Source organism: Squalius cephalus (assembly GCF_949319135.1).
Source record: "Squalius cephalus genome assembly, chromosome: 3".
Lineage (NCBI taxonomy): Eukaryota > Metazoa > Chordata > Actinopteri > Cypriniformes > Leuciscidae > Squalius > Squalius cephalus.
In genome coordinates, this window is record NC_137124.1 from 32568922 (window position 1) to 32596445 (window position 27524).

The 27524-nt window shown below is 39.0% G+C and overlaps 1 protein-coding gene across 11 annotated transcripts in view; it reads left to right on the forward strand.

Moving 5' to 3' along the window:
• Positions 1-27524, forward strand: part of znf536 (zinc finger protein 536) — a 319313-nt gene that overhangs the window by 274813 nt on the left and 16976 nt on the right. For 2 of the 11 annotated variants that reach the window (XM_079866034.1, XM_079866035.1), the window contains one exon: positions 24345-26761. The exons of 8 other annotated variants lie outside the window; for them this stretch is intronic. In XM_079866034.1, coding sequence (XP_079722160.1) covers positions 24345-24436 — 92 coding nt within the window. In that variant the 3' untranslated portion in view covers positions 24437-26761. Of the gene's footprint in view, positions 1-4608; positions 4709-24344; positions 26762-27524 lie in introns of those variants that run through there. One more of the 11 variants, XM_079866043.1, reaches the window with a different exon arrangement.

Here is a 27524-nt window from a genome sequence, read left to right on the forward strand (position 1 = left end):
TTAACACCATACTTTAAGATAAATCTTTTTTTAATATGAAACCTCATCCCCACTTATTCTGGCCAATCATTCTTTTTGTGCACTTTAGATTATATATTGTGTATTTCTTCTGCACTAAGTTTAAGAACACAGCTTTTTTTTTCTTTTTTTCTTTTTTACAATCTCCGCTCCACAAATGCATTCTTCATGCTGTAAAACTCAGAACAATGGATGAGCACATAGCTGTGCACATTAATGCTTCTGTAAATGAAAAGACAGAGAGAGAGAGAGAGAGAGAACAGATAAGTGGAGCTTGGCTGCCCCCTCCCATCCATGTCATCCCTCTATCTATGTATCCTTCCCCCCCATGGAAAAAATAAGGGATAAAAAAAACAAAACAATAAAAAGCTAACCAAATCTCTGCTCCTCATCGTTAAATCCTCGTTGATCAGAATGCGCCAGACCCAAACCGACAAACATCATAGTCTGTCTCCAGTCCCTAATTGACTGCACAAGGATTGGTCACACTTTTTAAGTAGCGTTTCGTAATGGATTTCCATGTTGGTTGCGCTTTTAACTGGCGCTGCAAATGGAAGGCAAAATGTCTCTTTATTATCAAAAACAACAGTCCTTTTTCTCTCCCCCCTCTCCTTTTTTTTGTGGAAAAGAGTATATTTGTATTTTCCTCCCTGTTTGTATTTTTTTTTTTTTTTTTTTTGCAAGGTCAACCCCAGCTGACAGTTGACAAACGATCTCAAGATGGCCACATCATCTGTCCTGTAATTTTTTGGGGGAGAAAACGATAAGATGAATGCCATGTATCATGTTTTTTTTTTTCTCCCTCTCTTTCCCTCACTCGATTTTACGCTCAAATGTCTTATCGGCTTACGAAAAGGACTGTTAAGCAGGTGAAACAGCGATTTTGTTCATGCTTGAGAGTTGTCGCCACTCTCGCACAGGCCCGAGACCAGTTCAAATCTCTCCGATCTGGACTTATCCTGTTTCTGCATCTTGGCACGGTGCAGGGATTCAGTATTATAGACAAGCTGGTCATCAGATGGGAGTTGGGTTTATTTCTGTGTCTCTTTCCTCTCCCCCCCCCCCCTCCGTTCTCCCTCCCCTCTCGCTGGCGTCTCATCCAAGTTATGTCTCATTTTTTTCTACTGGACAGCTCCGACAGAATGCCCGAGAACTCGATGTCCTTGAGAACAGAACAACTTTTCAGTATAATACTTTGATTGATTTCCCCCCCCCCCCTGTTGTTGTTGTTCTCCTGCTTTTCTCTGACCGTCTTCTTCATTTTTCTCTTCCCGAGATCATTATTCGTATTTATGCCAAATCGTTAGGGAGGAGGGGAGGGGGGAGGGGGTTGAGAGGCTTCAACTTCAACAATGACGGCCACTTTGACAAAACACAGAGTATGTTTTTAATTACCTGGATTTTTTTTAATGTTGTTGTCATCTCACAGAATATACTGCTCTTGTTCTGATGTTCCTATTAAGTTCTCATTTGAATGCCTGCTCTCTGCAGGAAGTCCAACACCCCTCCCCTCCCCCACCCCACATCACTTCCAGCAGCCCTCCAGTGTTCACCATTTCTAGTTTTTCATTATGCCTAATTGCATTAAGAGACATATCATAGAGGAGTGAGAGAGAGGTAGAGACGAGGTGTCATCGCTTTCTAAAACACAATTAGGTAACACCTCATCAGGGGCTCTGCCTGCCTGCGGTTGACAGGTGCGTGAACGTTAGCGGCAGCGGCGTTGGTGGTGCGCGGTCACTGTGCGTGCTTGACAACTGCTCTTCAAACGCATGACAGGTGCTTTTCTGAGAGCCCGATCGGCGGCGCGATCGATACTCGATGAGGTTTTAGAAGGGGGTCTTTAACGCTAATGAAGCTGTTTCATGTGTGTCTTCCCTCTCTGTTTACTTCAACTTCTTCATCTGACAAAATGAAACGGATGCTCGTTAATTTGAGAAACAATGTTCAGCAACTTTTATCAAAACCGGGAGAACAGCTGAGATGCTGGGAAGCAGTGGTGCAGGAGTTTTGGGGGTTTTAGTTTTTTCCACCTTGTTCTTTTCATTTCTTTTTTTGTAGAAGAAAAAGAATGTACTGCAGAAGCACAGATTGTCATTGTGAATGTGTTTTTATTTCATCTAAAACATGACGATGATGATGACCCGAATGATGATGATGATGATTAATGAGAGTGATGGCAATGATTACACACATACAGGAAGAGTGTTCAGCCATCTGCCTGATTAAAAACTCATATTTATCATAGTATCCTCTCACACAGCCTGGACTGAAACAGATGAAGCAAATAAAAAGAAGAGGGGTGGTAAAAAATAAATAAATGTGCAACATGATCATGTTTGAATTGACACCTTAAGAAGAATTAGTTGCGGGGTTCATTATTAAGGTATCCAGCCTTATGCGGCATATTTGCTCTGTGTTTTGCTCTGAATGCACTATTGGATATTGCACCTTCGAGCTGACACGCGGAGACAAAGCCTAGAGAAGAAAAGTAATGATCACATATAAATATCAATATGAAAGTAAGAGTCAGTGCTAAAGAAGACGTATAGCTATTGATGTTTGAATAACGGTAGTGTCAGGCAATGAAGAAGAGAGAGGTGGTAAATAAGCAGTGAAAATATAATGCATTCGTTTTTCAGAAGGACAAAAAAAAAGAGACAGAAACGGTTAATCGAAAACACTCCAGAGGCATAAGCATCAAGCTGAGGCCGAGATAAAAACATAACCGCTTTCTATGCCTTGTGAACAAAACCATAAATAAATATATAATCAGTTAGTATTATGCAGGTTTGCTCTGAGAGGCATTATCTGTCTGGCGTTGCCTTCTCAAGTAAAAGAACATTTGACAGTTCAAGTCCCTGATGAAAAAAAGGAGAGAGAAAGTTATGACTTCAAAAGTGTTTACTCACCATGTTTTTTAATTTGTCTGGGCATATGCAGTTTATTTGCATTTCAAATACGCATATTTGAAGCAGGTGGTTTAAATGCCAAGATGCGAATTGATGACAATCACCTCTACCATAAGCGTCAAGGGAGCTGTACTCGTGGCTGACATTAAAACTAAACGAACAGCAGCTAAACAAACACATCGAAATAGAACTCTGTTACCAGCCGCCCTGGCGCACGAAGCCTCCCCCCGCTCGCATCCTCTCCACCCGCACTTGTATTTTAATATTCATGTACATTTAAATATCAGCGGCATATATAGTGGTGTGCTTGAGCGGAATCAAACCAAGGAGAGTGAGAGAGTGAGAGAGAGAGAGAGAGAGAGAGAGAGAGAGAGAGAGAGAGAGAGAGAGAGAGAGAGAGAGAGAGAGAGAGAGAGAGAGAGAGAGAGAGAGAGTAAATACCTCACATTTGGGTGCACATAAATCTATTCATCCGTGAACGGCGTCAAATGCCCCCCTCCCCCCTTATTGGCCGTCGGTTCCATCGCTTCCATATTCATTTTTGTAATTTACAGCAAATCCAATAGCTGTCAATCACAAATTAAAAACTCCAAATTTACAACGGGGAGGAAACAGCTGCTTCTACATTTACAGCAAGACCACTCTAAAATATTAAAGACATGTCACCCAGCTCTGTGCAGCCCTACATCTGCGGCCATCTGTTTTCTATTAAAACATTACACCAAAAAGCGCTGCTATTTCCATGCTTTTAGATCAGCACAGGAAAGCGAGACTGACAGTGTAAAACCTCCTGACGTGCTTAGCTTTTATCAACAGCCCTTTCAAAAGTGTCAGAATAAAAGGCTTTGAGTGGCACCCAATGTATTTGCACAAGTCACAGACGGAGCGGAGGTCACATTTTAAGGGCCTAGCTGACTGCGAACAATGCCGGGATATCTTAAACAAGTCGATCTGCTGCTTTTCTTGTCGTTTTCTCACTTGCTTGGCCCTTCCTCCTGTGAAGCAAAGAGCAGGTGTTGAAAAGAAATACGTTAAACCGAGCGATTCGATGACATTTGAGGCATCGTCGTTTGCGGCGAGAGAGCGAGAAGGAGAGCTTTTGAAAAGCGACGCTGAAATATTCTGTTACTGCGGAGTGGAGAAGAATTACGGTCAGTGTCAAAGGTAAACAATTACAACATTCTGAGTCACTTTTTGGAGTCGGGGCAAGAGAAGATCATTGCTCCCTCTCTAATAGGTAATTTCCTTTGTCTTCAGAGCTGTATTTCACATGTTTCCTTCCATGGGGTGGTCCCCTAAAAAAAAAAAAAAAAAAGAAAAAACAGAATGAAAGAAAGAAAAGAAAGAAAGAAAGGAACGTGTGTTTGGCGCATGCATCAGAATTTCAGATGAGACGTTTTGTTCGCCATCTAGAACTGCCAACACAGAACAGTTTGTTGGTGGTATGTGGAAAGAAAGCCTGTTTGGCAGACAAAAAAGGGAAACTTTTCCATAAACTTCAGGAGTGCATGCAGAATGTTATTGTCTGAGGGAAATAACATGAAAGGACATTTAATTTCAGATCGAATTCACAATGATATCTGCCGTTCAAGTTGTTAGTATATCCGTGTTCTCCCTACGACAGAGATTCTGTGATTAACAAGCTTGCTGTTTTTTTTCTCTCACCCACCATTTAAAGGAAAAAACCCAGAGCTCCCGCTGTTCCGAGCGACATCTCTCCCCTCGTCGTCGTCTCTTCCTTCCTCTCCTCCTCTTGTCGTCTATGGCAGGAGTCACAGGTGTGTGACAATAATTACACATACACTCAGAAAAATAATGTCATTTCTCTCCATTTAATAAGTTAGCAGTAAAATGCAGAGGGGGAGCGCACAGGGAGAGCAGGCTTAAATCTTATCTGATACCCGGGCCCCTAACTCAATCATATGGCTCTTAAGAACAGGACACGGGCAGCTGGGGCTCACTAATATGCATGCAATATGTGTGTAAAACGATACGCTTTAATTTTGAGCCCACTTTAAGAAGCAACAAAATCTGTTTATACGTGAGACATTTAAAAAGACGGAGGAAAAAAAATAAAGCTATTTAACTCCCTCGTTCCCGCCAAGCTGTGACATCTGTTTAGTCTTTTCTTCATCCCTCTGCTCTGAACGCTCAATCCCAGGAAGACGGAGTTTTTAAAAACCCACTTTTCCTGCCTGCTGTTTATGCTAAAACTCAGCGCTTTGAATCTGCGGAAACACAAGTTAAGAAAATGATGATTGCACATGTTTATCTCTTTTCCTCTTTTTAGATGAACTTTGCTACTTTCGGATTTCAGTTTTTACTCGCAGGCCATCAGAAAGACTGCCGGTACACTGTAATTGTGAATTAAGGCCCGTTCACACCAAGGACGATAAATATAACAATACCTTAGGTTTTGTATGAGAAAAGGGAAGTCCACACCACCACTATATCAATAATGACAGAAGAAACGATATTGTAGAACACATTTCAGAATCATTATTTCCACCCGATGAATGATAAAAACATTGACGGCCAATAAGAATCCCCCTGACTTTGAAGAGCTCAAGCATTTCAAGTTGTTGACGCTTATATAGTTATCATTCTTGGTGTGAACAGGCTTTTATGCTTGATTTTTCCAGCAGATGTGTCCAATATGATTTTTTTTAAACATGTTGCATGTTGCAAGACTTTTCAGTAAATAAACAGCGGTTGCCTGTCTTTATTCGAAGCAGTGATGTCTAATGTACAAGAGTCACGGGGCTGGTAATGGGTTGGTATTGTCTATAAGACTATTAACTATTATTCTAACCTACAGAATCTAGTTTTAAAAACATCAAATGTCAGTTTTACATTGGCCCAGTTTATTTTACCTTGTGAGGTTTTGACCTTCTCTACTTAATTAAAATCAAACAACAATGTCATATATCAAATCCAACTGCAGTGCATGCTTATATAAACATACCTTTATTTTGAGTTGGTGTGGATGCTAATATAGTTATCATTATAGTTATTATTCTTGGTGTGAATGGGCCTTTTTGCTTGTTTTTTTTTCCAGATGATGTGTCCGATATGATATTTTATCCCATATACAATTTGAATTGATTTAACACACTTGGTATTTAGCGAGACTTTTCAGCGAATAAACAGCGGTTTCCTCCCTTTATTCGAAGCAGCGCTGTCTAATGTACAAGCGTCAAGAGGCTGGTAATTGGTTGGATGAGGCTGTTGGTGTGTATGCGTACATATATGTCGCCACTGGGCTCTCCCAGAAAGCAGGAAATGTGAGGGAGAAGTGGGGCCTTTGGGGGGGAGGAATACAGGGGGAGGAGGAGGAGAAGAAGAGAGAGAGAGGAAGGGGGTTAAACATCAAAAAGCCTCTGACACATGCTGCCGCTGGCCCTGACCACTCCACAGATGCTTTTGTTCATTGCCTCTCTCTCTCTGTCTCTCTCAGTTCCCCCTCACTCTCATTCATTCCCTGTGTCTTTGGTGATACGCGCCGAGTACAGATATCAAAGTCGCACTGTCTGTTAAGACTTCAAACTGGGGGCCCCGTCCGTCAACCCCAATCATATCTGTGCCCCGCTCGCAAACTGGAGTGGAATATTTGATCTGTCCTCTTCAGGAGGATCAACAATCAGAAGTGAGGGGGTGGGTTGTTAAGACTCGGACGTTTGGGGAGGGGGGTGAAACCGGCCCACTTCACTGCACTTCAGTCGGACTACAAAGAGTTGAGCCACAGACGCTAAAGGGATAAAGAGATCTTTGCTCTTCAGGATCTTGCGCCGTTGCGTTTTACCAGCGTTTGACATCTGCTGTGAGACCGGCGCTCAGGAGATAGAGGCCGTTACTGTACGTGCCATTTGCAGAGTTCTTTTTGTAGTTGTTTTGGTTTGCTTGTACTTTAAGAATCCGCAGTGCAGCTTATAATGGCATCTGATGGCATTATCTCAGGCCTGTCCATCTGTCCATCCAGTTATGACTATTAATAATCCCAGACATGTGTCACATAGTATACTTAGTTCTTAAATCCCTTGTCTGTGAGATCAGACTGCATAATTACCTATCCCATTAGAGTGGGAGACTCTAGCCCCTGCATACTCACACTGACCCGGCCTAGGCAGGAACAGCTGGAGCAACTATAAAAGAAATAGTTCACTTAAATGTGACATTTGTGTCATCATTTATGTCCTTCTTAACCTGTTTGATTTGCTTTCCATGCTTTTGTCCATGCAACAAAGGTCATTGCATGAGACATTCTTTAAAACATCATCTTCAGAAGAAAGAATGTCATACAAGAGTAAATAATGACAGAATTTTCTTTTTTGAGTCCTTTGAAAATAGTCTATGTGTGTGTTTCAAAGAGACTATCAATGAAACTTGACATGTCTCAGATTATATGACGAAATCCTTTGACATGTGCCATTATCCTTGAGAGCAATGCCAGCCTGTGATTGGCTCTCTGTCCATCAGCAGAGATGTTCCAGCTTCCTGCACGTGCGGGGGGGTTCAGTTCCTGCCCTTCCGTGCAGCGCTGCAGAGGGCACAGAGTGTGTACTAGGGACCAGCCCATCCACACTAACTCTTTTTCCATTCCTAATCACCCCATTTAAAGCCAGAGGTCAGAGGCCCGTCTGACTCACACATACGCACCTGCTGTAATCAGCCCAATATCCCTTAAGAGTGCCTGTCTTTACCCACCTGTGGTTGTGTGTATGTGTATGTGTATGTGTATGTGTATGTGTATGTGTATGTGTGTGTTTTTAGACTGGCGATCCCATATTAGCATGTGTGTGGAATGTCCTCTTGGTATCAGTAATTGGTGTAGATAAACTATTGTCTAATAGATCAACTATTACCCTAACATAGCACGATAAGAACATTATCTAGTTTTAAAAACTCAAAAGTCAGATTTATTTTGGCCTAGTTTAATTGTAGCCGTGTGAGGTTTTGACCTTCTCTTCTTAATACAGCAATTAAATCATACAAATATATGTCATATTTTGGCATATTATTTAGCATTTATATTCATACCATTGTGGTAAAAAACAATTCTGTCTTATTTTTGGTCTAAATATGGAATATGTTAAATATGTTAAATCTATGGCATAGTTTTGCTGTTGATTTATATTTTAATGTAATTTAGTTTTTGTTTATTCAGTATTTCTCCTAGAAAAATTGCAAACACAAATAAGGATTGAACAGGGATGATTTTAAAAGGTTTAATAGGATTTTTAATTGGTAATAGTTTTTTAATGCAAACCTCATATTAAATGAACAGAAAATAAAACAGCTCATATTATAATTAATTTGACCTCCTAAAGGTTGAACACCAACACTTTCTAAAAGTAAAGCACCTCCTTTAAACGACCTTTATAATATTGTTCCATCACTGTGTAAAGTGTTGATCTGATAATCTTTCCAACTTGGGACGGCAGTGGACGACTGATTATACAGTATGATTCCTATCACAAGTCCAATCCGTGTACTGAAAACACAGTCTCTGATGAGCATCTATTTACTGTATATATATATCACTATATAGGCTTTGATCATGCACAGTGGGCAACTAATTAACAGTGGGATGTAGACACACGCAAACATCATCACAGAAGGAGAGAGAGATAGAGAGGTGGACACAGAGAATGAGAGGAAATGTGCAGGTCATATCATACTTTTTGGCTGCAATATATATAGAGCGCAAAAAAGGAAAAAAGCAGGACCAGTTATCTTCCGATTTCTCCCCAAGTCCTGTGACGCGGCTAAGTGAGCCTCAACTGACCAGAAATGATTTGCCTCTGTCTGTTAAACACGTAATGGAGTCATTTAACTAGTCAAATTAGAAGCTGCAGAGATGCCGCATGCTTCATTACTGGGTTCCAATGGGCACCATTTTACATTTACGTCAGGAATGATTTCAGGGCAAATTAATGTTTTTATTGTCTTACACAAATACACCCCCCCAAGTCATAAAAGAGCAGCTCCCCCTACAGGTCACTCAACATAACTGTGTGGAACGTGCAGAGGACAGTGTGAACTTCAAGATAACTTCTCGGGTGCGTTTGATATTCTTTTAATCAGCTTAATAGTTCACGTGGATGTAAGTTTTAACACTTTAAGAATTAAATATAACTGACATTAAAGCAGTAATTGATCAGCGTAAAGAGTAACGTAATGGAAAGCCAGTGTGCAGAGACGTAGTTTGATGTGGGGGACAGAGCTCTGGACCTCGTTAGAGGATTTGGACATTTGTGATTACAGACGAGACCCAGGCCTACTCGGCCCTGCCCCACAGTGTTGTTTGATGCTTGTGGAGTCCTGTTCAATATTTGTCTTCCTGTGTATGGAGGCAGGGTGGTGGGTGTTACCACAGAGTCATTTGTCCAGTACTGACACAATGTTTAAAATGGCTTTTGCGAGATTTTTTTTTTTTTTTCTTTCCCTTTTTGATTATTTCTGACGTGTTATTCTGGGTATGGTTTTGCTATGGACTTTATATAATGAATACAAACATACCCAGACTGTTTATCTTCATCAAGAACAAAGCAGTTTTGTATATCCAGAACTAGTTTCATTTTTCATAGCGTGTGCAGGTTGAGTAATAGTTTTCCTTCATCCATGTCGCAATGCTGAAAAAGCCGTAATGGAATTGTAATAAAACGTCTTTTTTTCTTCTATCCGACTCACTTGATTGCCATCTCACTCCTCCTTTCTGTCTGTCCATCTCCAGCCATCAGAGCAATTAGATATTGACACACGTAGCGCCGTGTGATTGACACGCATAGCAAAGGCTCTTTGTGGAGAAATAGAGGCTGGTAGAGAGAGAAAAGAAAGACAGAGAGTGCCCCTCCTCTCAACCCGTTGTGCTTGACACTCTGTCGATATGGTTTCACCCAAACACCGTCTTTGATCCGCTCTCTAGGCTGGCAGACTTTGAGGTAAAGTGCTGCTGTTTGCTCTGTGATACACAGCTATACGCTAGTGTCATTTCTGCTGCGCTTGTGTGTGCGTGGAGACCCACAAACAGCCACGTCGCTCCCAGTGCTGCCGGAGTGTGATAACCCCACCATGAACCTTTCTTTCCATCACTCCACTTTATAAGCTCTAACATTCACTCCTTACACTCTTGCGTTTGCTCTTAAGATCTCTGCTACAAAGCTAACATGAGAGGATGATGTCCAGCATCTGATCATAGACCTTATGTCAGCTACCACTGCATTTATTGACTGACAATAAATGACTAGCTCTGGTCTGAGAGCTTACAGAATAGTAATATTATATTGCATATTATATTATGTCTTGTGTGCAAATTATAATTGTTATAATTGTTGTTCTTACTGTAACACAATTATACAAAGGGTAAAAATGATTCAATATCCATTGTGACATATATGATGGATATTGTTTATTCATTTAGTTTCTTTAATTATTTAGTTCTTAATTTAGTTTGCATTTAAATTAGGGTGAGAATTAATTTGGTATAAATGTAATCTATAAACACAGCATGCATGTAGCAATATCAGAATTATTGTTTAAGCACTTTCATTATACAAAATCCGCCTTGAAAGTTTTATTTATTTATTTATTTATTTATTTAGCTATTTCTCTTAACTTTAATTTCACTAAATATTATATGAGCCGTTTTATTGATCTTTTCTAGTCATTTCATGTAAGGGTTATATTTTATGTTACTAAAATTTGGGATATGCATTTTTTTCTATTAGCATTAAATAAGCATTAAAATGTAATAGAAGAAAATGCAACCAAATGTAGTTAATGGGATACTTATCACAGGGGAATTAATATATAATTATTATTTAAAATATATATTATTATTATTATTATTATTAACTTGGTTAAGAGCATTGGATGAATGAAATTAACAAAGGCGAGTATAATGACTACACTGATAGATACAATTATGACATTGTTGTTGTATCATTTTAACTGAAAATGAGGTCAAATTCTGCCACAGGACAAAATTGCCATTTCAAAAAGGACAAGATTACAGATTTATAGCTTTCTTACTTTTATGTTAAATAATAACTTAAAGTAATAGTAAAATAATAGAAATAATAGTATTTCTCACATCAAAAAACATGTTTTTTGTGCCTGTAATACTTTAAAAGAATAAAAGTAAAGGGACATGAAAGTAACATATTCATGAAAAGCGCCTTAAGCGTTTTTGTCCCTCTTGTTCCTCTCGATTTTCCACTATTAAAACAAGACAAACAGTAGTCAAAGAACCCTCCATCTCTCTGTCTGCATTTGTGTCATTATTTCCTCCCTTTCTGTCTTTCTTTTTTTATGCCGTCTGCTATTTATTTATTGATCACCGGACTGGCTGGTTATCTTTGCATGTTGGGCAGTTATAGATGAATGCACAAAGCATTTCAATCTGAACAAGAGATCATTGTGCATTGTGGGTCCTCCCACGTTCTTTGGTCTTGCATTGTGGAAGTGGAGGGGGGCCGAAATCAGAACAAATGCTGTCATTTCCTGTCATCCCGTGCTCTGGCCATTGAGTGGCTGCGAAAACAAACGTGGGAGTGTTACTGATAACATAAAAATATTATCCGGCTCCTGTTGCCGACCCCTACAGTACCTTTGAGAATAGCTATTAGAGCAGAGACAGCGAGTCCTGACTGTGACTATAGATCAGGTGATGATGTACAGTAAAGCGTGAGTTTATACCATGGGTCGACACATAACTGGGGCAAAGCTTTGATTTCGGACTTGATAAAGACACAAACAAACACTTGTGTCTGAGTTCTCAAGACTTCTCAGGTTCCTTGCTCTGTTTATCAGTGTGTTATCTGAAGCCCAGGAGTGTTAAATATCATAAGCTGGCAGTGACCTGTTATAATGTTTATGTATTTAACATTTATAAAAATGGATTGTCACACTATCCCATGATATTTTACATATTCCTAGTAGATGCAAAACTAATGGAGAACTCAATAGTATTATTATTATTTGTAGAAGTAGTAGTACTAACAAAAATGCTCCCACTTAATATTAGGTATTCTAAACTACTATGTACTTACATTAAAAAAGACAATGTACTTATTTTGTCCATATTGATTTGCAAAACAATTGTGGTGCTACTGAGGTCGGATATGGGTAAGGTTAGGGACAGGTTTGGTGGTAAGGTTAAGTTTAGGGGTGGGTTAAGGTGTGAGGATAGGTCAACATTGTAATTATAAATGTATTTACAGAAATGAATTACATAATATTATATGCAGATATTTTTTAATATACTGTAAGTACAATGTAAAAACATGTATGTGCACAATAAGTGCATTGTAAAGGATTAATTTTAATGTTAGTACATAAAGACACCTAATATAAAGTGGGTCCACAAAAAAAAAAAAAAAAAAAAAAAGCCTAGGAGTGCAGTGAACTGTTTGTAACCTACTGTAACATTTATGTCTTAACCATTTATAAACATATTGTGGATTAATTTGTCACAGATATGTACTGTATGTATTCCTAGTAGATACAAAACTAATGGAGAATTCATTATTATTATTATTATTATTATTATTATTATTATTAGTAGTAGTAGTAGTAGTAGTAGTAGTAGTAGTAATTGAAGAAATAAAAATAATAATAATAACAAAAAAAAAATAATAATAATAATCTAAAGCCCAGGAGTGTTAAATATCATAAGCTGGCTGTGACCTGTTTATTAACATTTACGTTTTTACTTTTTAATGGAATGTAAACATGAACATGCTGTGGACTACACTATCCCTGTCACACTGTCACACTATCCCATGATATTTAATATATTCATAGTGTAGATGCAAAAACAATGGATAACTTATGTTGATGATGATGATGATGATGATGATGATGATGGTGATGATAATAGTTGATTTTCTAGGAGAGAGAGAAAAACATATATAAGAGAAAAAAAAAAAAAAAAAACAGCTCTGACAATCTACTCAAAGATCATGAGTCTTATAAAAGGCACCATACAATACAGACATAATTATGGTACAGAATTGTAAGGCTGTCGATTTGGGGAGGCATCGTTCATTATCCGAGCTTGTGGTGTGCTGTTAAGGTGAAGTCTCTGACAGATTGTGTGGTGGAGAGCCATGTCAGCAGGAAGGGTTACAGCCTGGACACACCAACACATCCAGAAGGTTCTCCACAGGACTCTGACGGACCGCAAATGCTGGAATAGCTTTCCAGGGTTCCAGTGGACCTCAGAGATCAAACGAAGCAGCAGGAGTGTGAGAGAACGAGAGAGAAAGAGAGAGAGAGAGAGAGAGAGCAGGGTTGTTTGGGAGGGGGGAAGAGGACGGGATCGTGAAAGACTGCGAGACTGGGAGAGAGATACAGGGGTAATGACATTTCTCTGACAGGAGTGCGGAGTGATACTCTTAGTTTTCTCTCTCATCCATTCGCTGCTGGTGGGTGGATCCGGGGCCAAACCCAACGGTTCCCACAATCCAGCTTTCTGAAAAGATTCATAATTACTCTTAAGAAGGTAATAGTGTCAAATGAATGCCTGCAGGAACAAAGGATCTTATTATGCTTTCTTGTCAGTGTGTGTGTGTGTGTGTGTGGGTGCGTGTGAACATTCATGTGTATATCGGTCATCTATTGCTATTACGTCTGGAGGAATAGCACACAGTAGACGATGGGAAAGGGAAAGGAAACAGTGTAGTTTTACCCAGCCATCAAAGATCTCTTGTGTTTATTTGGGGTCTGTGTGTTAGTCTTGCAGTTGTTTTTAACGTTTTTTCCCCCCCTTTGTAGTCAAGTATAGTTCACAATCACTGCTAGAGTCCCTCTCTCTCTCTCTCTCTCTCTCACACACACACACACACACACACACACACACTCACACACACACGTCTGAGAGTCGAGAGAAGTCTTCTTATTGGAAAATCTTTCAATAAATCAATGTGACTTTAAACACATTTCCCCCGTGACACCCCTGACCTGATAAGAACTCCACTAATCTCTTTTGAGGCTGTCAGTGTGCTTTGAACAAAATCTAGTTCGCATCTATCAGCAAGGTTATTTGTCAATGACTTATAATCCTAGGTAAATTTCTCTGGTTTTATATTAGAGGCGGCTAAGGGTTCTCATGTCTGAAGTTTCTCAGGCTTGGGAAAAAGGAGGAGACCAAAGTGGAACAAAAAGAATGTTATGGATCTGCCTGCCAAAAACAATGAGAGCAGAGAAAAGTGAGGAAAAGCGGATAATTGTTGCGATTGTACTGACATTTTAAACAGAAAGGACCTTTATTCGCTTGCCGCTTTGGCTTATTTTACTTGATACGCTTTTATTTGTATTATTATTTACATATTTGGCATTACTGGTTTCATGTGCCTGCCTTTATGTGCACGCAAATATGATGTGGCTCTCGAGAAAACATGCAGTGCATCGTTCCAGCGAAAGGCAGGGAGCGATCTGCAGCGAGCCGAGGCCTACTGGGTAATTTATGAAGTCTCAATTAGACAAGCACACAAAGTAATGATTCTCAAAAGCGCTTTGTCCAGCACATGGCGTATTAGATGCTGTCCATGCTTATTAGACCTGCCTCCCGAACTTCATAAACGGCATTCTCTGATGAATTATTAATAACACATTTGAGAGACTTACTGTTCCTTGACTGCCCATGGAAGCAGCTATTTAGGTTAAAATAGACTAAAAAGCATTTGTAATTGATAAAATTGCCATATCGAAACCGAAGAGGTCTTTAAGAGTGTGAAGTGGATTTCGAGAAGCGAAAGCACTGTTGTTTCCCCCCACTATTGTCTGCAAATAGGCATACTCTTGTTTCCATGGATAAATGCTTTCATATCTGCCAGCTCATTTTTGGTCTTTACAGAGAATGTTAGATCTTCTGTTGTTTACAGGTTGTCAAAAAATAAAAAGCCTTGCCTTAAGTGCTTACACTGCACGTAAATAGTTTGACATTTCATATTCAACAGCGCTTTACTTGTGCTTGTAAATAAATAAAAGGTAAACAAAGGCTCCGTTTCTGGTGCGCACATAACCCTGGATCTTGATACTCTCATATTCTGTGTTTAATGATCTCAGGTGTATTTTCGCATTGCATGCCCATGATCATCTAACTATTAGATGAAATAATAACAGGCTTTTTTATGTCATTCTGATGTCACTCATCTCTGTTTCTTCCAATGGCATCATTAGGTTGGCATGATTAGACACTTGTGTGTGAGGGAAACGCATTACTGTTTATTAAAGACATGAGTGGTCCATTGAAACCAACACAGTGACGCTTCTCACTATTACCCTTTGTGAGGTGTGTATATTGTTTAACAGTAATATTGCTCTTCAATCAAGTACACTCTAGTTACTCTAGTAAGTATTACCAAAGCAGAGTTCAGAGTCCGAGGCATCATCACAGATGCTAGTTTAATGAGTTAATCACCATACACTATAGTACCTTGCAGTCATTTATAGTTAGTATTCCTATGGTCATACTACATGTGTGCAACTGTCACTATTCATACAAATCTTTATATTTTGTGTAGTAGTTGTATGTAGTACTTTGTCATGGCCAAAAGTATGTGGACACACCCTTCAGATTAGCATGTTTGGCTGTTTCAGCTACACTCATTACTAGCAGGTGCATAAAATCCAGGATACAGCCATGCAATGTCCTCTGACAAACAGACTCCCTTTGGGGAAGAGTCAGTGTGAAAGAACTTGATTCGCTTGCACAGAGCTTAAATCTCATTGAACACCTTTGGGTTGAATTGGAACGGTGACTGTAAGCAACTGCACCTGCCGTCAGTGGGTCTGAATGAGAGCAAACATCTAGTGGAAAGTCTTCACACAAGAGAATTACCGACTCCTTATTAATGCCTAAGCTTTTGAAATAAAATGTTCCACAAGCACATACACTACCGTTCAAATGTTTGGGGTTTTCATTCAATATCCATCCATCCATCCATCATTTATTCATTCAGCAAGGATGCGTTAAGTTGATCAAAAGTGACAGTAAAGACAGTATTTGCAAAAAAAAATTATATTTCAAATAAATGTTGTTCTTTATATCCATCAAAGAATCGTGAAAAATAAATATTTTTTTCTACAAAAATATTAAGCAGTACAACTATTTCCATCAATAACATTAAAAAAATGTTTCTTGAGCAGAAAATCAGCATATTAGAATGATTTCTGAAGGATCATGTGACTCTGAAGACTGGAGTAATGATGCTGAAAAATACAGCTTTGCCATCAGAGGTATAAATTACATATTAAAATATATTCAAATAGAAGTTAAATGAATTAATATCTTAGATAGATTTACATTTTTACAGTATTTTTGATCAAGTAAATGCAGCCTTGGTGAGCATAAGAAACTTCTTTCAAAAACATAAAAAAATATTACCGACCCCAAACTTTTGAACGGTTGTATGTATGTATTATTTGGGCCCACTCATACTCTAGAATATATATGACTTGAAAATAAACATCTTGAACATGATATGGAACATGATGGTTTAATTAAAAACACATTGACTTGAAAGCAAACACAAACACTTAAAAACTAAAAAAAGAAGGGGAAAAAGGATTGTAGTTAATTAAAACAATCCCTTGCTTCACACATTCTTATACATCCCTCTCTCTCTCACACACACACACACACACACACACACATAAACAAATGTAGTTTTTTTCCCAACACCAACCACCTCTCTTTTACAGGGGAACTGGCTTTCACCAATCCCACAATCCCTCAACCAAACTCCCATATATTACAATCACCTGAGAGTAGGAGCTCTCATCTGTGTGACAGTAAAGCTGCAAATCTTGTGGTCCTAAATCTCTCTCTCTGTTTAGCCCGCACTCTCGCGTCGTCGCTGTTCTCAAACCGAGCGTTCACCTCTTGGCCTCGCTGAAGAAACATCTGCGTGGTGTGTGGGGTAGAGGGGCTGTTTTGGCCAGCGTTCACGCACATATGCAGAAAAATAGAAATGTAAATAAGAGCAGATTCATAAATACTGCTGTCTTAATTGAGACCCAGTAAGAGTAAGTAGCAGATGTTAGAGCAGGAACTGTTGAATCATCAGAGACCAGTGGGGAAGCAGGCAAAATCATATTGAAAAAAAAAAAAAAAAAAACCCAGCCAGGTGCTTGTGATTTTCCTCCACTGCAATCCATGTAATGTGCGCGCACGCGTGGATGTGTGTGTGTGTGTGTGCCACGTATGGATTAGGAACCGTTTCCTTCCTCTTTTTTCATCCAAAAACAAAGAAAAAAAAAAGGCCTGCAAATGTGGAGAAAAATAGAAGTGACTCCGGAGGTGCCTGGAGTCACAACTGCGACGTGTGTGCGAGAATAAAGAGCTGTTAAGACAGAACTATCAGCGCTTAAGTTGCGACACACTCTCGCTCTCTCATCTCTGTCCAAACTCCAAAATGAACACAGGGAGATGCAAACCCAGTTTCTATCACATGTCACAAGCAGCAAAAGCCTGTCAGCCTACATTCCCACTTAAAACATCCAAATCTCTCTCTCTTTTCTTCTCTTACGAGAGACTGTTGCTTGATCTGAGGAGAGTATGTACTAGCTGCTCGCTTGTGTGGGACCGCTCTCATGATTTCCTTCCCCCCTGGAAAACGCGGTGTGTGGATGTCAGGTTCCCTCTGATAGCTGCTGTGTTGGGACTGCTGGGAAACCAGAGAGAAGGTGGCACTGACAGGTCCCGCCGAGCAGGATAAAAGGACTTGTTTCTGTTTCTACATCCTCTCTCTCTCTCGCTTTCTCTTTTCATTCTCTCTTTTTCACAACATATAAAGTGACTGACAGCGTGGCAGTGTAAAGGGACCTCGTCTGGAGCTGTCTGACTGACTCAGATGCAGCGTTCGGCGGTGCGTTCCCTCAACTGAGCGGTGCAACACCGAACGAAATTAGTAAGCGAGAGCGGTGTGGTGCGCAATGCTTGCGCGAATAATAGCGCCGCTTGCTCCAGGGACCCTCGACTCTTCTAGATTAGGGCTCACAATTAATACAACACATACACGAGACAGAGAGAGAGAGTGAGAGAGAGAGAGTGAGAGAGAGAGGCCTGCTGAACACGATCCTACTGGAACATCTCAGACACTGAATGTTTATGAATGAGGCTGCGTCTGTTGGTCTCCTTTGTGATGAGCTTAAGTTTTGTCACATTTTCTTAGAGCACATAAAGTGCTCTGTTTGTTTCCTGGTACTCATTGTTTTTGTGTACGCCATGTAGGAAGCAGTTGCAACAAAGGCAAAACTTCACATTCATGTGTATGTCTGGGCCGTGCAAAAATTCCGAATTGAAGAATTGGCTGCCTTTGAATTCATGAGTGTGGTTTGTAATTGAATTAGCCACACCCCACAGGAATTGAAATTAAACTAGAGGAAGAGGAATTTACTGAATTGTTATTCAAAAAATTATAAACATTAGCAATGTAAGTTTTTTTACACCCTGTTCTAAAGTTAAGTTTGATTATTTTTATTTTTTTTACATATTTATAATTGTATATGTTATATGCTTGTTAATATAATATTTAATTAAATTATTATTTTTCATAAGATTGTCTCTGTCTGTAAGGCCTTTAAATCGTCAAGGCTTTTAAAACCTTTAAAAAATGTTTTCAAGACTTGTCTTGACAAACTTTACTTTTCTAATTAAATTACAATCATATGAATTCCTTTGAATTCATTTTAATTTGACCTCCCTGTAGTGCAATTTTGTAGCCAAGATTTAATTTTATGTTGATTATTTTATTTTATTATTATTTTAAATTATTATTATAATTATTTTGTGTTATTTTTTTATTATTTAATGGCACACAAACCGTGTGTGTTTTGGCATGTCTGTGTGTGTGTGTTTTTGCGTGTCTGTGTGTGTGTGTTTGGCCTTGGCCTATTTATTTATATTTGCACTGCAAAGTAAAAAGCATGATTCATTCTTCTCGTCCTGATGAACAAAAAATGACCTCATGTCTTCCTGTTGTCAAACAAAAGATTCTTTTATTAAAAAAAAAAAAAAAAAAAAAACGCATAAAGGGGGGAGCAAACACGAAGCGAAGAATTTAAAACAACGCAACCCAAATCTCATCAGAGGGAAATGTGAAGCATACGCATTTAAGAGAAACAGACAATGACAACTTTTACCAGCAGCCCTGCCTCGACCTTGTTAGTGGGGCACTCTGGTAATCTGCGCTTAATGATTTTTCTCTTTTCTCCCTCGCCCTCCCTTCACCTCTCCCTCATTCTTCCTCCTTTCTCTCTTTTACATTAGACCACAGCTTGAGCCTGAACCGCAGAGTGTCACAGTCATTTAAGACGCAGCCCTAACGTTTTTTTCCTCCTCACATTCCGACGCCATTATGTTACATTGTTGCAGAATAAAGAGCCGTATTATGTTCCAGCAGTAAAGGGCACAAGTGGACTGAGTTTTTATCTGCTGAACGAATCAATCAGGATTATGTCAGTTGAAAAGAATCACAGACAGCAGTCGCCAGCGGACGAGGCCCGTGTATGTGCGCGATTGGGAGGGATACGTAAATATACGTACGAGAAAAGCGTATAACGGTTGTTGAGTGAAGCGTCATTTCTGCGAGAGCTCTGTTTTATTTTACACTGTTCTCTCACAGTCAGAGGATTGTGAGGACACTAATTATCATTTCAGCAGAAATGATTACGAGATCAAATGGAGATCGAATGCCATTTCCTTCCATTAATGCGGGGGGTTTAGTGCGGCTGTCATGCATTGGCCATCGCCGGGCCTGTGGGAAAAAGACTGAGGGAAGAATTGGGAGAGGCTTAGACCAGGGCGGGGCTTGGCCGACGGGAATATTCATAACAACAGTGCACAGAAACGGATAGATGACCTCCGGAGAGATTGAAAGATCGTCCGGAGTCCGTATGAAACTTTGAGATGTGTGTGGATGCTGGTTAAAAACGGCTGTATCTGTTCATAAAGCGTCTTTTCATTTATTTAGCGGTGTTTGTCCGCACTCAATGCCTCACGTGCCGGGACGGAGGTCGTGGCCTGAGGGTCGCCCCTCACAACCTGCGAGTGAATGAGCATTCGAGTGAACAGCCATGAAAAGAACATTTTGTTTGTCAGTGTGGTCGGACAAATTGATCCACTGCACCGCGTTCGTGTCCCCTGTTAGTAGCTTGGAACGAGCGAAGAGATTTGTGTTGCAGTGGTGGTAAAATTGTAGATATTGTTTAAATATCCTCCATTGGCTTTGCTTGAAATGGATGATGGAAAATTTCAAAGTGCTGCATAGCCATTTGTATTGTATTTATGTATTGCAAAAAAAGGTAATAGATCAAGCACATTCCATTATCCCCTTATAAGATCATTAGCAAATATAATTAGATATGAAAAGAAAGTAATTTGGGTTAGAGAGGGAGAAAAGCGCTATCAGGCACAGAAGACAGATTGCAACATCAGTGTTTGGCTTTAAATTGCTCAGTGGAGGTAGTATCAGTGTGAGAATCTCTGCCCCAGAAATAGACTGAGTCAGAGAGCAAGACACATCCACATTCTCCGTTTTCTTTTCTTGACGTAGTCAGAGTCTGGTTGGTGTGTGGTAGTTGCTCTTATTCTGGTTAAGATGTGCAAGACAAACAGTTTTTGTGTCATTCTCCATCATCTGAGGCAGGTTTATTTGCTGCCTAGTCATTCGGCGGAGTAACAAACTCGCTGTTTGTTTTACCTTCACAGTCGTCCTTTCCTCGCGGTGCATTTTAACTTGAAAAAAGCAGAGGACTTTTTCAAGTGTGCCACATGCACGAGGTCGCCTGCTGCTTCGTGCTCCTCCGTATACTTATCTAAAGGCAATCTGAACCCACACAAGGACCAAACGTACAATTCTGCCGTTTCCTCTAGAAACATTGGGTTTCTTTTACGCTTTGAGGGGATAGAAGGGGGTGGTGTGCGAGGATTCTTCTAGTCTTTGTGAATCCCTACAAATGGTATTCATAAACATCCTGTATTCATTAAAACCTTCTAAAAATATGATTTGGGTGCACTTCCTTGCGTTCGGCCCGCTTATATGTGTGTTTGCGTGTGTGTGTGTGTGTATTCGCACGCTGACTCGTATTTACATATTTATAAATACTGGGCTGTACAATGAGGTCTACCTTTGCCAAAAACAACTCTTTTCCAGCAGCACCGGATGCCTGGGAGAGAACAAAGCCACCCTCCATGGCAGAATGTGCGGTGTGTGTTGTGTTTGTGTTCAGCAGGAGATGATGGTGAACCACATCACTTACATCTAGACTTCATTCATATCGAAAAACAGAGACTTTTAGACTACCAAAAACAGCTGAACTGAAGTTTTCCTGTAAACAGAGGATATTAGACTAAGCACTTAGTAGTTACATAATGTGGTAAAAAATATCAGTCAGAGGCCATGTGCAAAATAAATGTTCCCGATTCCTTTCCATAATGCATGTTCTGCCTTATCTGATTGTTTAAACATGTATTCAAAAGTTCTGAAATTCATATCCTCGCATTTTCCTCCAATTAAATGACCCCTGTTCTCAGGAAACCTAAAACGAGCAGGCCTTTGAAACACAAATATTCACTAAGTAGATTTCATGGTAAAAATAGAATACCTGAGGGAGGTCAGGGTATAAAGCGGCCCTGTGTTTTAGATGGGAGCGCTCTTCGCCTTAACTCTGTGGTCCGGGAATAATAAGAAGCAGTTAGGAAATGTCAGGACTTTGACTCAGACAGCCCCGCTTTTCCCCAAGTGTGCTGGCCCTTGTTAACTGAGCTTGCTTCCAGCCTTGTGCTGTGCTATTGTTCTGTCTGCCTTTTCATTTAGCCATTCTGTTAAGCATGACACTTGTATTAACATAAGATGGATCCTGGAGCTATGTGTCCTCTTACCATATGTCTTGTATTACTTTCCAGGGCCCTCTCTTGTCTCACAGTGAGAGTGTATTATCATGTTTGAGCAGTAGAGGGCGCCACATTTTCTTTTTGTCATTTTGACATTTCAACATTGTCGTTTTCATTACCATTTAAAGTTCTCCTGTTGATGATGTAAAATTAATTTAGCTTTTCTTTTTTATTTGTATTGACTTAATGACTAATTATTTAAAACCAATGTTTGGGCAAGCACAAACAAAGACACTTGAGAAAATAGACTGATGACAATGTAATATGACAGGCCAGAGTATGATAAATATTTCTAGGGTGGCGAAATAATTAAGCAATCACTCCACGTGCAGACAGGGAGGCTTCAAAATTGATCAGAACAGGAGGAGGAAAAAGTTGCTAGGATCGTAAAGTTGGTGTGCTAGTCTCCAGATCGCAGTGGCAGTTGTTTGGGGAAAAGAAATGGCGTCCTTAAATAATAACATTCCAGGTGGCTTAGTTAATGAAGAGTGAAAATCAAATATGGGGCGGAATCTGTAACTCATTACCAGAACTTTCTTTAAGAGGAAGTCACCAAGAGCACTGGCCCCTGGGAGACCAGGCGTTTTTAAAACCTGAGAACATAATTTATTATCATTATGGTTATGATTATCTTAATTTCCTCATGGACGCACAACAAAAAAATGCCAGCAGACAGCTGTAGAGCCGCGACCACAGTATAGTCGTACAAAACGCTGCCAATCACTTCAGATTTGATAAATATCAAACACTTTATCTGTAGATTAACATGAAATATCAGCAGGTTAAAGGAAATTGACATTGAGTAACAAGATCTTATTTTCAACATGAAGTTGGGCGGAAAGCTAATTCGGGGGCTTATACTGCCATCTCTTGGACAAAGTGTGCACTGCACCCTTCAGCCTGAACGGTTGAAAGAAATCAGTGGTTTTGCTTTTGCTTATCCTTGGTATTTATTTTAAGTTTCTTTGATGTAGGCTACACATGATATTAAGACTCATTAATCACATGACCAGTCGAATACTACTCTCTTGGTACCCTGTATTATTGGACACAAGTTGCTACTTAAAATTTTTAAGTACAACCAACTTGGATGTTTAAGTAATTTCAAATTAAATTAAATTATTTTTTTTGCATCTTATATAACTTACTAGTTGAAAATTGCTTAACTTTTTTTATGAGTTAAAGCAATGTAAAAACACATGTTGTCATAACTTATTGATCATACATTTTTTGTACAGTGTACTTTCATATATAAGTAGAGCAGTGGCATTTGTGTTTTTTTTTTAAAAAGATGTGCGATTATTGATTCTTTTTTTATTTGCATAAGAATAATTTCAATCTGAGAACACAAAAGTGGTTAATTTTATTTCTTAATCTATATAAGCAATTTCAGAAGCGCCTGACATCTGAGTGGAAAGTGTGTCTGTTAAAGAAGAGCACATCTGAGATGTGCGCGTAATGCAAAGCGAGTGGGCGTCAGCGTTATTGCTCTTTGGCAAATCTAAATGACGATGTTTTATTCCATTATTAGCGGGGAACTGACTCCTTGTTTCATTTCCATAACATTTCTTGCGAGAGCACACTCAAATAAATGCATGTTTTAATTTCATTTTGTCATTTTCATAGAGGCACTTGAAAAGAACATGACTCGGAAATGCACTCTGTAGATTTTATTGCCAAATAATTTTCTTAGAGGCTGTAGAGGGAATTAAACAACATTTATATTATTTAGTTCAAACGGCGATAGCACATAAATAGGGAAAAAAAGCAGTAAGCATTTTCGCCGGATTCAAACTTCAGCAGTAATTGCACAAGTGCAATGTTCACAGAGTTATTGTCTTTATATTAGAAGACTTTATATATTTATATAATATCTTTATATTAGAGCTGGAAGAAGTCTGAAAGTGTTCAAATTGTCCTCCTCCCATATCTAATATTTTATCTTACGATTCACAAGATGCGTTTTCTTTAGCGCCATTAGAGGTTAACGGAATCTGAATGGAGAGGTTAATAGTCAACATTTAAGCACACACACAAACACACACAGGCATTACAGTGGTCGTTCATTTCTTTCCAAATGTACCCTAAATAAAATAAAAAAATTGTCTCATAATAACTGCTTTGAAAATCATAATTAAGTGATCAAAAGTCAACTGTTTTTCTTTTATTCATTATTGTTCAAAACATTTTTTTTTAGTCAAGGAAATCAAAGGATGTACATTTTGGTAACACTTAAGTCAGTTGAATTCTTATAAAACATGTTTTAGTCATTATTGGTCATAGTCATTATCACAGGCTAAAAATAGTTCTTTGAATTTCATGTCCTTGAAGTGTTACCAAAATCTGAGATGCCAATTTAAAATAAATGACAACAAACATAATAATATGGTTTGATTAGACTCTCTTTCTTTTCTTCTGTTAATGATGGTCTGTCAAAAGTTGTATGCATTTGAGAGAGAGAGAGGAAGGACACAGGCCGTGGTGTTAATCTGCGTTTGTTCTCTTAACCGTAGTTCATCTGTGGGCGGAGGAAGAGGCGTCCCGAAGGTTTGGTCCTGCTCTTACCCCTGAACATAGCCTAACTGACACAGAGATGCAGGACTAATCAGAAACTAACATCACCTCCCCCTACTGGACTGAGCGGCCAAGAGCAGGCGACGGAAAAAGAGGACGAGGATTGTGACAATGAAGGACATTATCTTATCAAAAGCATTATTTAACGTAAAAGACTTCAAGAGAGAAAAGAAAAAAAAAAGACTAATAAATTGGACAGCTCAGATGGTTTCCTACACGAGCGTTCTCGCTGGATGGAGGGAAGAAGATCTGTTGATGTTTAGTGAGCTGGAAACAGTGAGGGAAAAAAAAAAACAACAATTTTTTGCTTCCTGTGTTTTATGTGTCTTGAATCCTCCCTTGTGTAGCTGATAAATACTTTCTGTGTTTTTAATTGCTTTTTTGACTTTGACCTAGTGAGGAAACGTTGAAGTGCTTGTCCCTCAGAGCAACACATTCCTTGAACCAAGATGGTGGAGAGTTGCCAGTCTCAGAATGAGAGAGTGAGAAACCGTACAGACTTCCCCCTCTCTCTCTCTCTCTCTCTCTCTCTCTCTCTCTCTGTCTCTGTCTCTCTCTCTCTCTCTGTCTCCCTCTCTCTGTCAGTGTTTCTCACTGCCCACCGAACCTTCACCAGTGTTATTTGTCTGAGGCTTCCTAAACCGTTCCTCTGGACGTTTGGACCAACTCACTACACGTTTGGAGACCAAGCACATCCTTGTCAAAAACTCAGCACACTCTTGGCAGTCAGTGCCTGGACGTCAAAGCAGAAGAATGACAATCCAGTGCATTCAGGAAATGGGAACACTGCGTTTAAAAAGGGAAGCTACGCCTTTTTCTTTGAGAACTGGCTCCGTGATTTCACGATTTGTTCTCCTGGTGTGTTTGTGAGACGTTCAGAGCTGAACTCCTGAGAAAGAGGACGCTGTAGCACTCGAGACAAAAAACCAGCCGAGGTGACGGAAGAACTAGTTTACATCGAGCGTGTCTGATGAAACGGCACGAGCCAAGGAGACTGCGAACGCGCAGCCTGCAGAAATCAAACAGAAACGCGGCCCCTAACCCTACATGCTTTGATCTCAGTCTTGCTCACTTCAAGTACTCTGGTTATGAGATTGTGTTTGTAATATACTGCCACCAATCAGTGTTGCAAAGTGTTACTGACTACTGAAATGGTTTGATGTATTCAATTATTAAAGAAAAAGAAAAGAAAAAAGAAACAAGTATTGTCTAGCCATAGATACAGTCATACGTTGTTGCATTTACAAAGCCTAGCTGTTTTAGAGTGTAGGTATTAGATTGGAGTTTTCTTCTCTAGTACTGTAATTTTTGCCTTTCACCTTTGTAAAATACCAATAACATTAAAAGAACAGGAAAAAAAAAGAAAGATTGACAATCTTCTTCTGTTGCTGCAAGCGTATAAATCCATACAGTATATATACCCATGCCTCATGCAAGCAGATTCAAACTGAGGTTTCCCCCCTGAAGTATTTTGCACTGTGATAGTAAATGAAAATCCAGTCTATACAGTACGCAGATCGCTAATGGAAAATGAAGGTGCGTGTGTGCGTGCGTGTTTGTGCGTCCCTTGACGTTGTGGACTGATATTCTCTCTAATCTTTTGTGAACTCTGCTGATTTGGTCTGTGTAGTTCAAACTATTTCATCTTATGATGGTCATCTATGTTGCTTTGAGAATCAATTCAATGAACTTCATTGAAGTCATTGTGTGTAGACTGATGCGTTCGAGTCCAGTCTCTTCAGATATATTCTTTAGTTGTCCTCTTTGCAAAATAAAAAAAAAAACCCACAAAAAAAACAAAACAAAAAAAAACACATCTCTGAAAATTGAATTTGTTTTTATAGTTTCCAACCAAGGTTATGTCTTATTGTAAATGCTACAATTAAATAAATAAATAAATAAATAAAATAAAAAAAGTCTCAAAGTGAAGCTGTTTAGTGAACTAGTTTCAGTAAACTAGTACAGGCAAGTACGGTAAGGTAAAGGACTTATGACAGGGAGGGTCAGTGATAGGAAATGTATTGACCAATCCCTATATACACTGGTTATAGATGAGCACACTTCTGGCTCCCTCCTCTGTGTAGTATAACTGAGCATCTCTCTCTCTCTCTCTCTCTCTCTCTCTCTCTCTCTCTCTCTCTCTCTCTCTCTCTCTCTCTCTCTCTCTCTCTCTCTCTCTCTCTCTCTCTCTCTCTCTCTGTCATTCTGGACTAATATATGAGCATTCCACACCTCTGAGCTGTCTTGTGGACTGTATGATTTTCATTTGGTTGCTGTATCTTCATGGCAGATGCTTTGTTTTGTAACTACTGAACTGTACTTATAATGAGAAATAAAATGTATTCAAACTATGAAACACCAGTGTGAACAACTGAGCTTTGTTTTTTTTTGTTTTTTTGTACTACATATTTGCAATTTTAACTTTGAACTTGCAAAACGTTGTGTGAGGAAAGGGTGCAATAAATGTTAAGGTACCACACACTAGTAAAGTTTTTTTTTTTTTTTAAGAAATGTATACTTTTACTTTATATTATACTTTGATATAATGTTACAAAAGATTTCTGTTTCAAATAAATGCTTTTCTTTTGAATATTCTATTCATCAAGTATCACATTTTACACAAAATATAAAGCAGCACAAGAAATGAGCATAAAAGATTTTTCGTTAGCAGCAAATGTAACATATTAGAATGATTTCTGAAGGATCATGTGACACTGAAGACTGTAAAGAGAGTAATGATTCTGAACAAAAAACTGAAGCTTTTTCCATCACAGGAATAAATTGCATTTTAAAATATTTTTTAAATAGACAACAATTGTTTTTTTTATTATTATCGTTTTTTATTACTAATTCACAATATTACTGTTTTGTATTTTTGATCAAATAATTGCAGTCTTGGTGAGCATATGAAACATTTAAGAAATCTTATCGATGTATGTATTTCCATTTTGATGTTCATGTATATATACAGTATATAATTGTGAGTGGAAAAATCTACCAGCATGGCGAGACAAATGCACAAAATACACTGAAGATATTTTTAGTGACTAAGATATCTTCTATAATGTTGCTTTTTGATTAAACATTTTTTTTAAGTTTTTACTGGAAAGACAAAATAC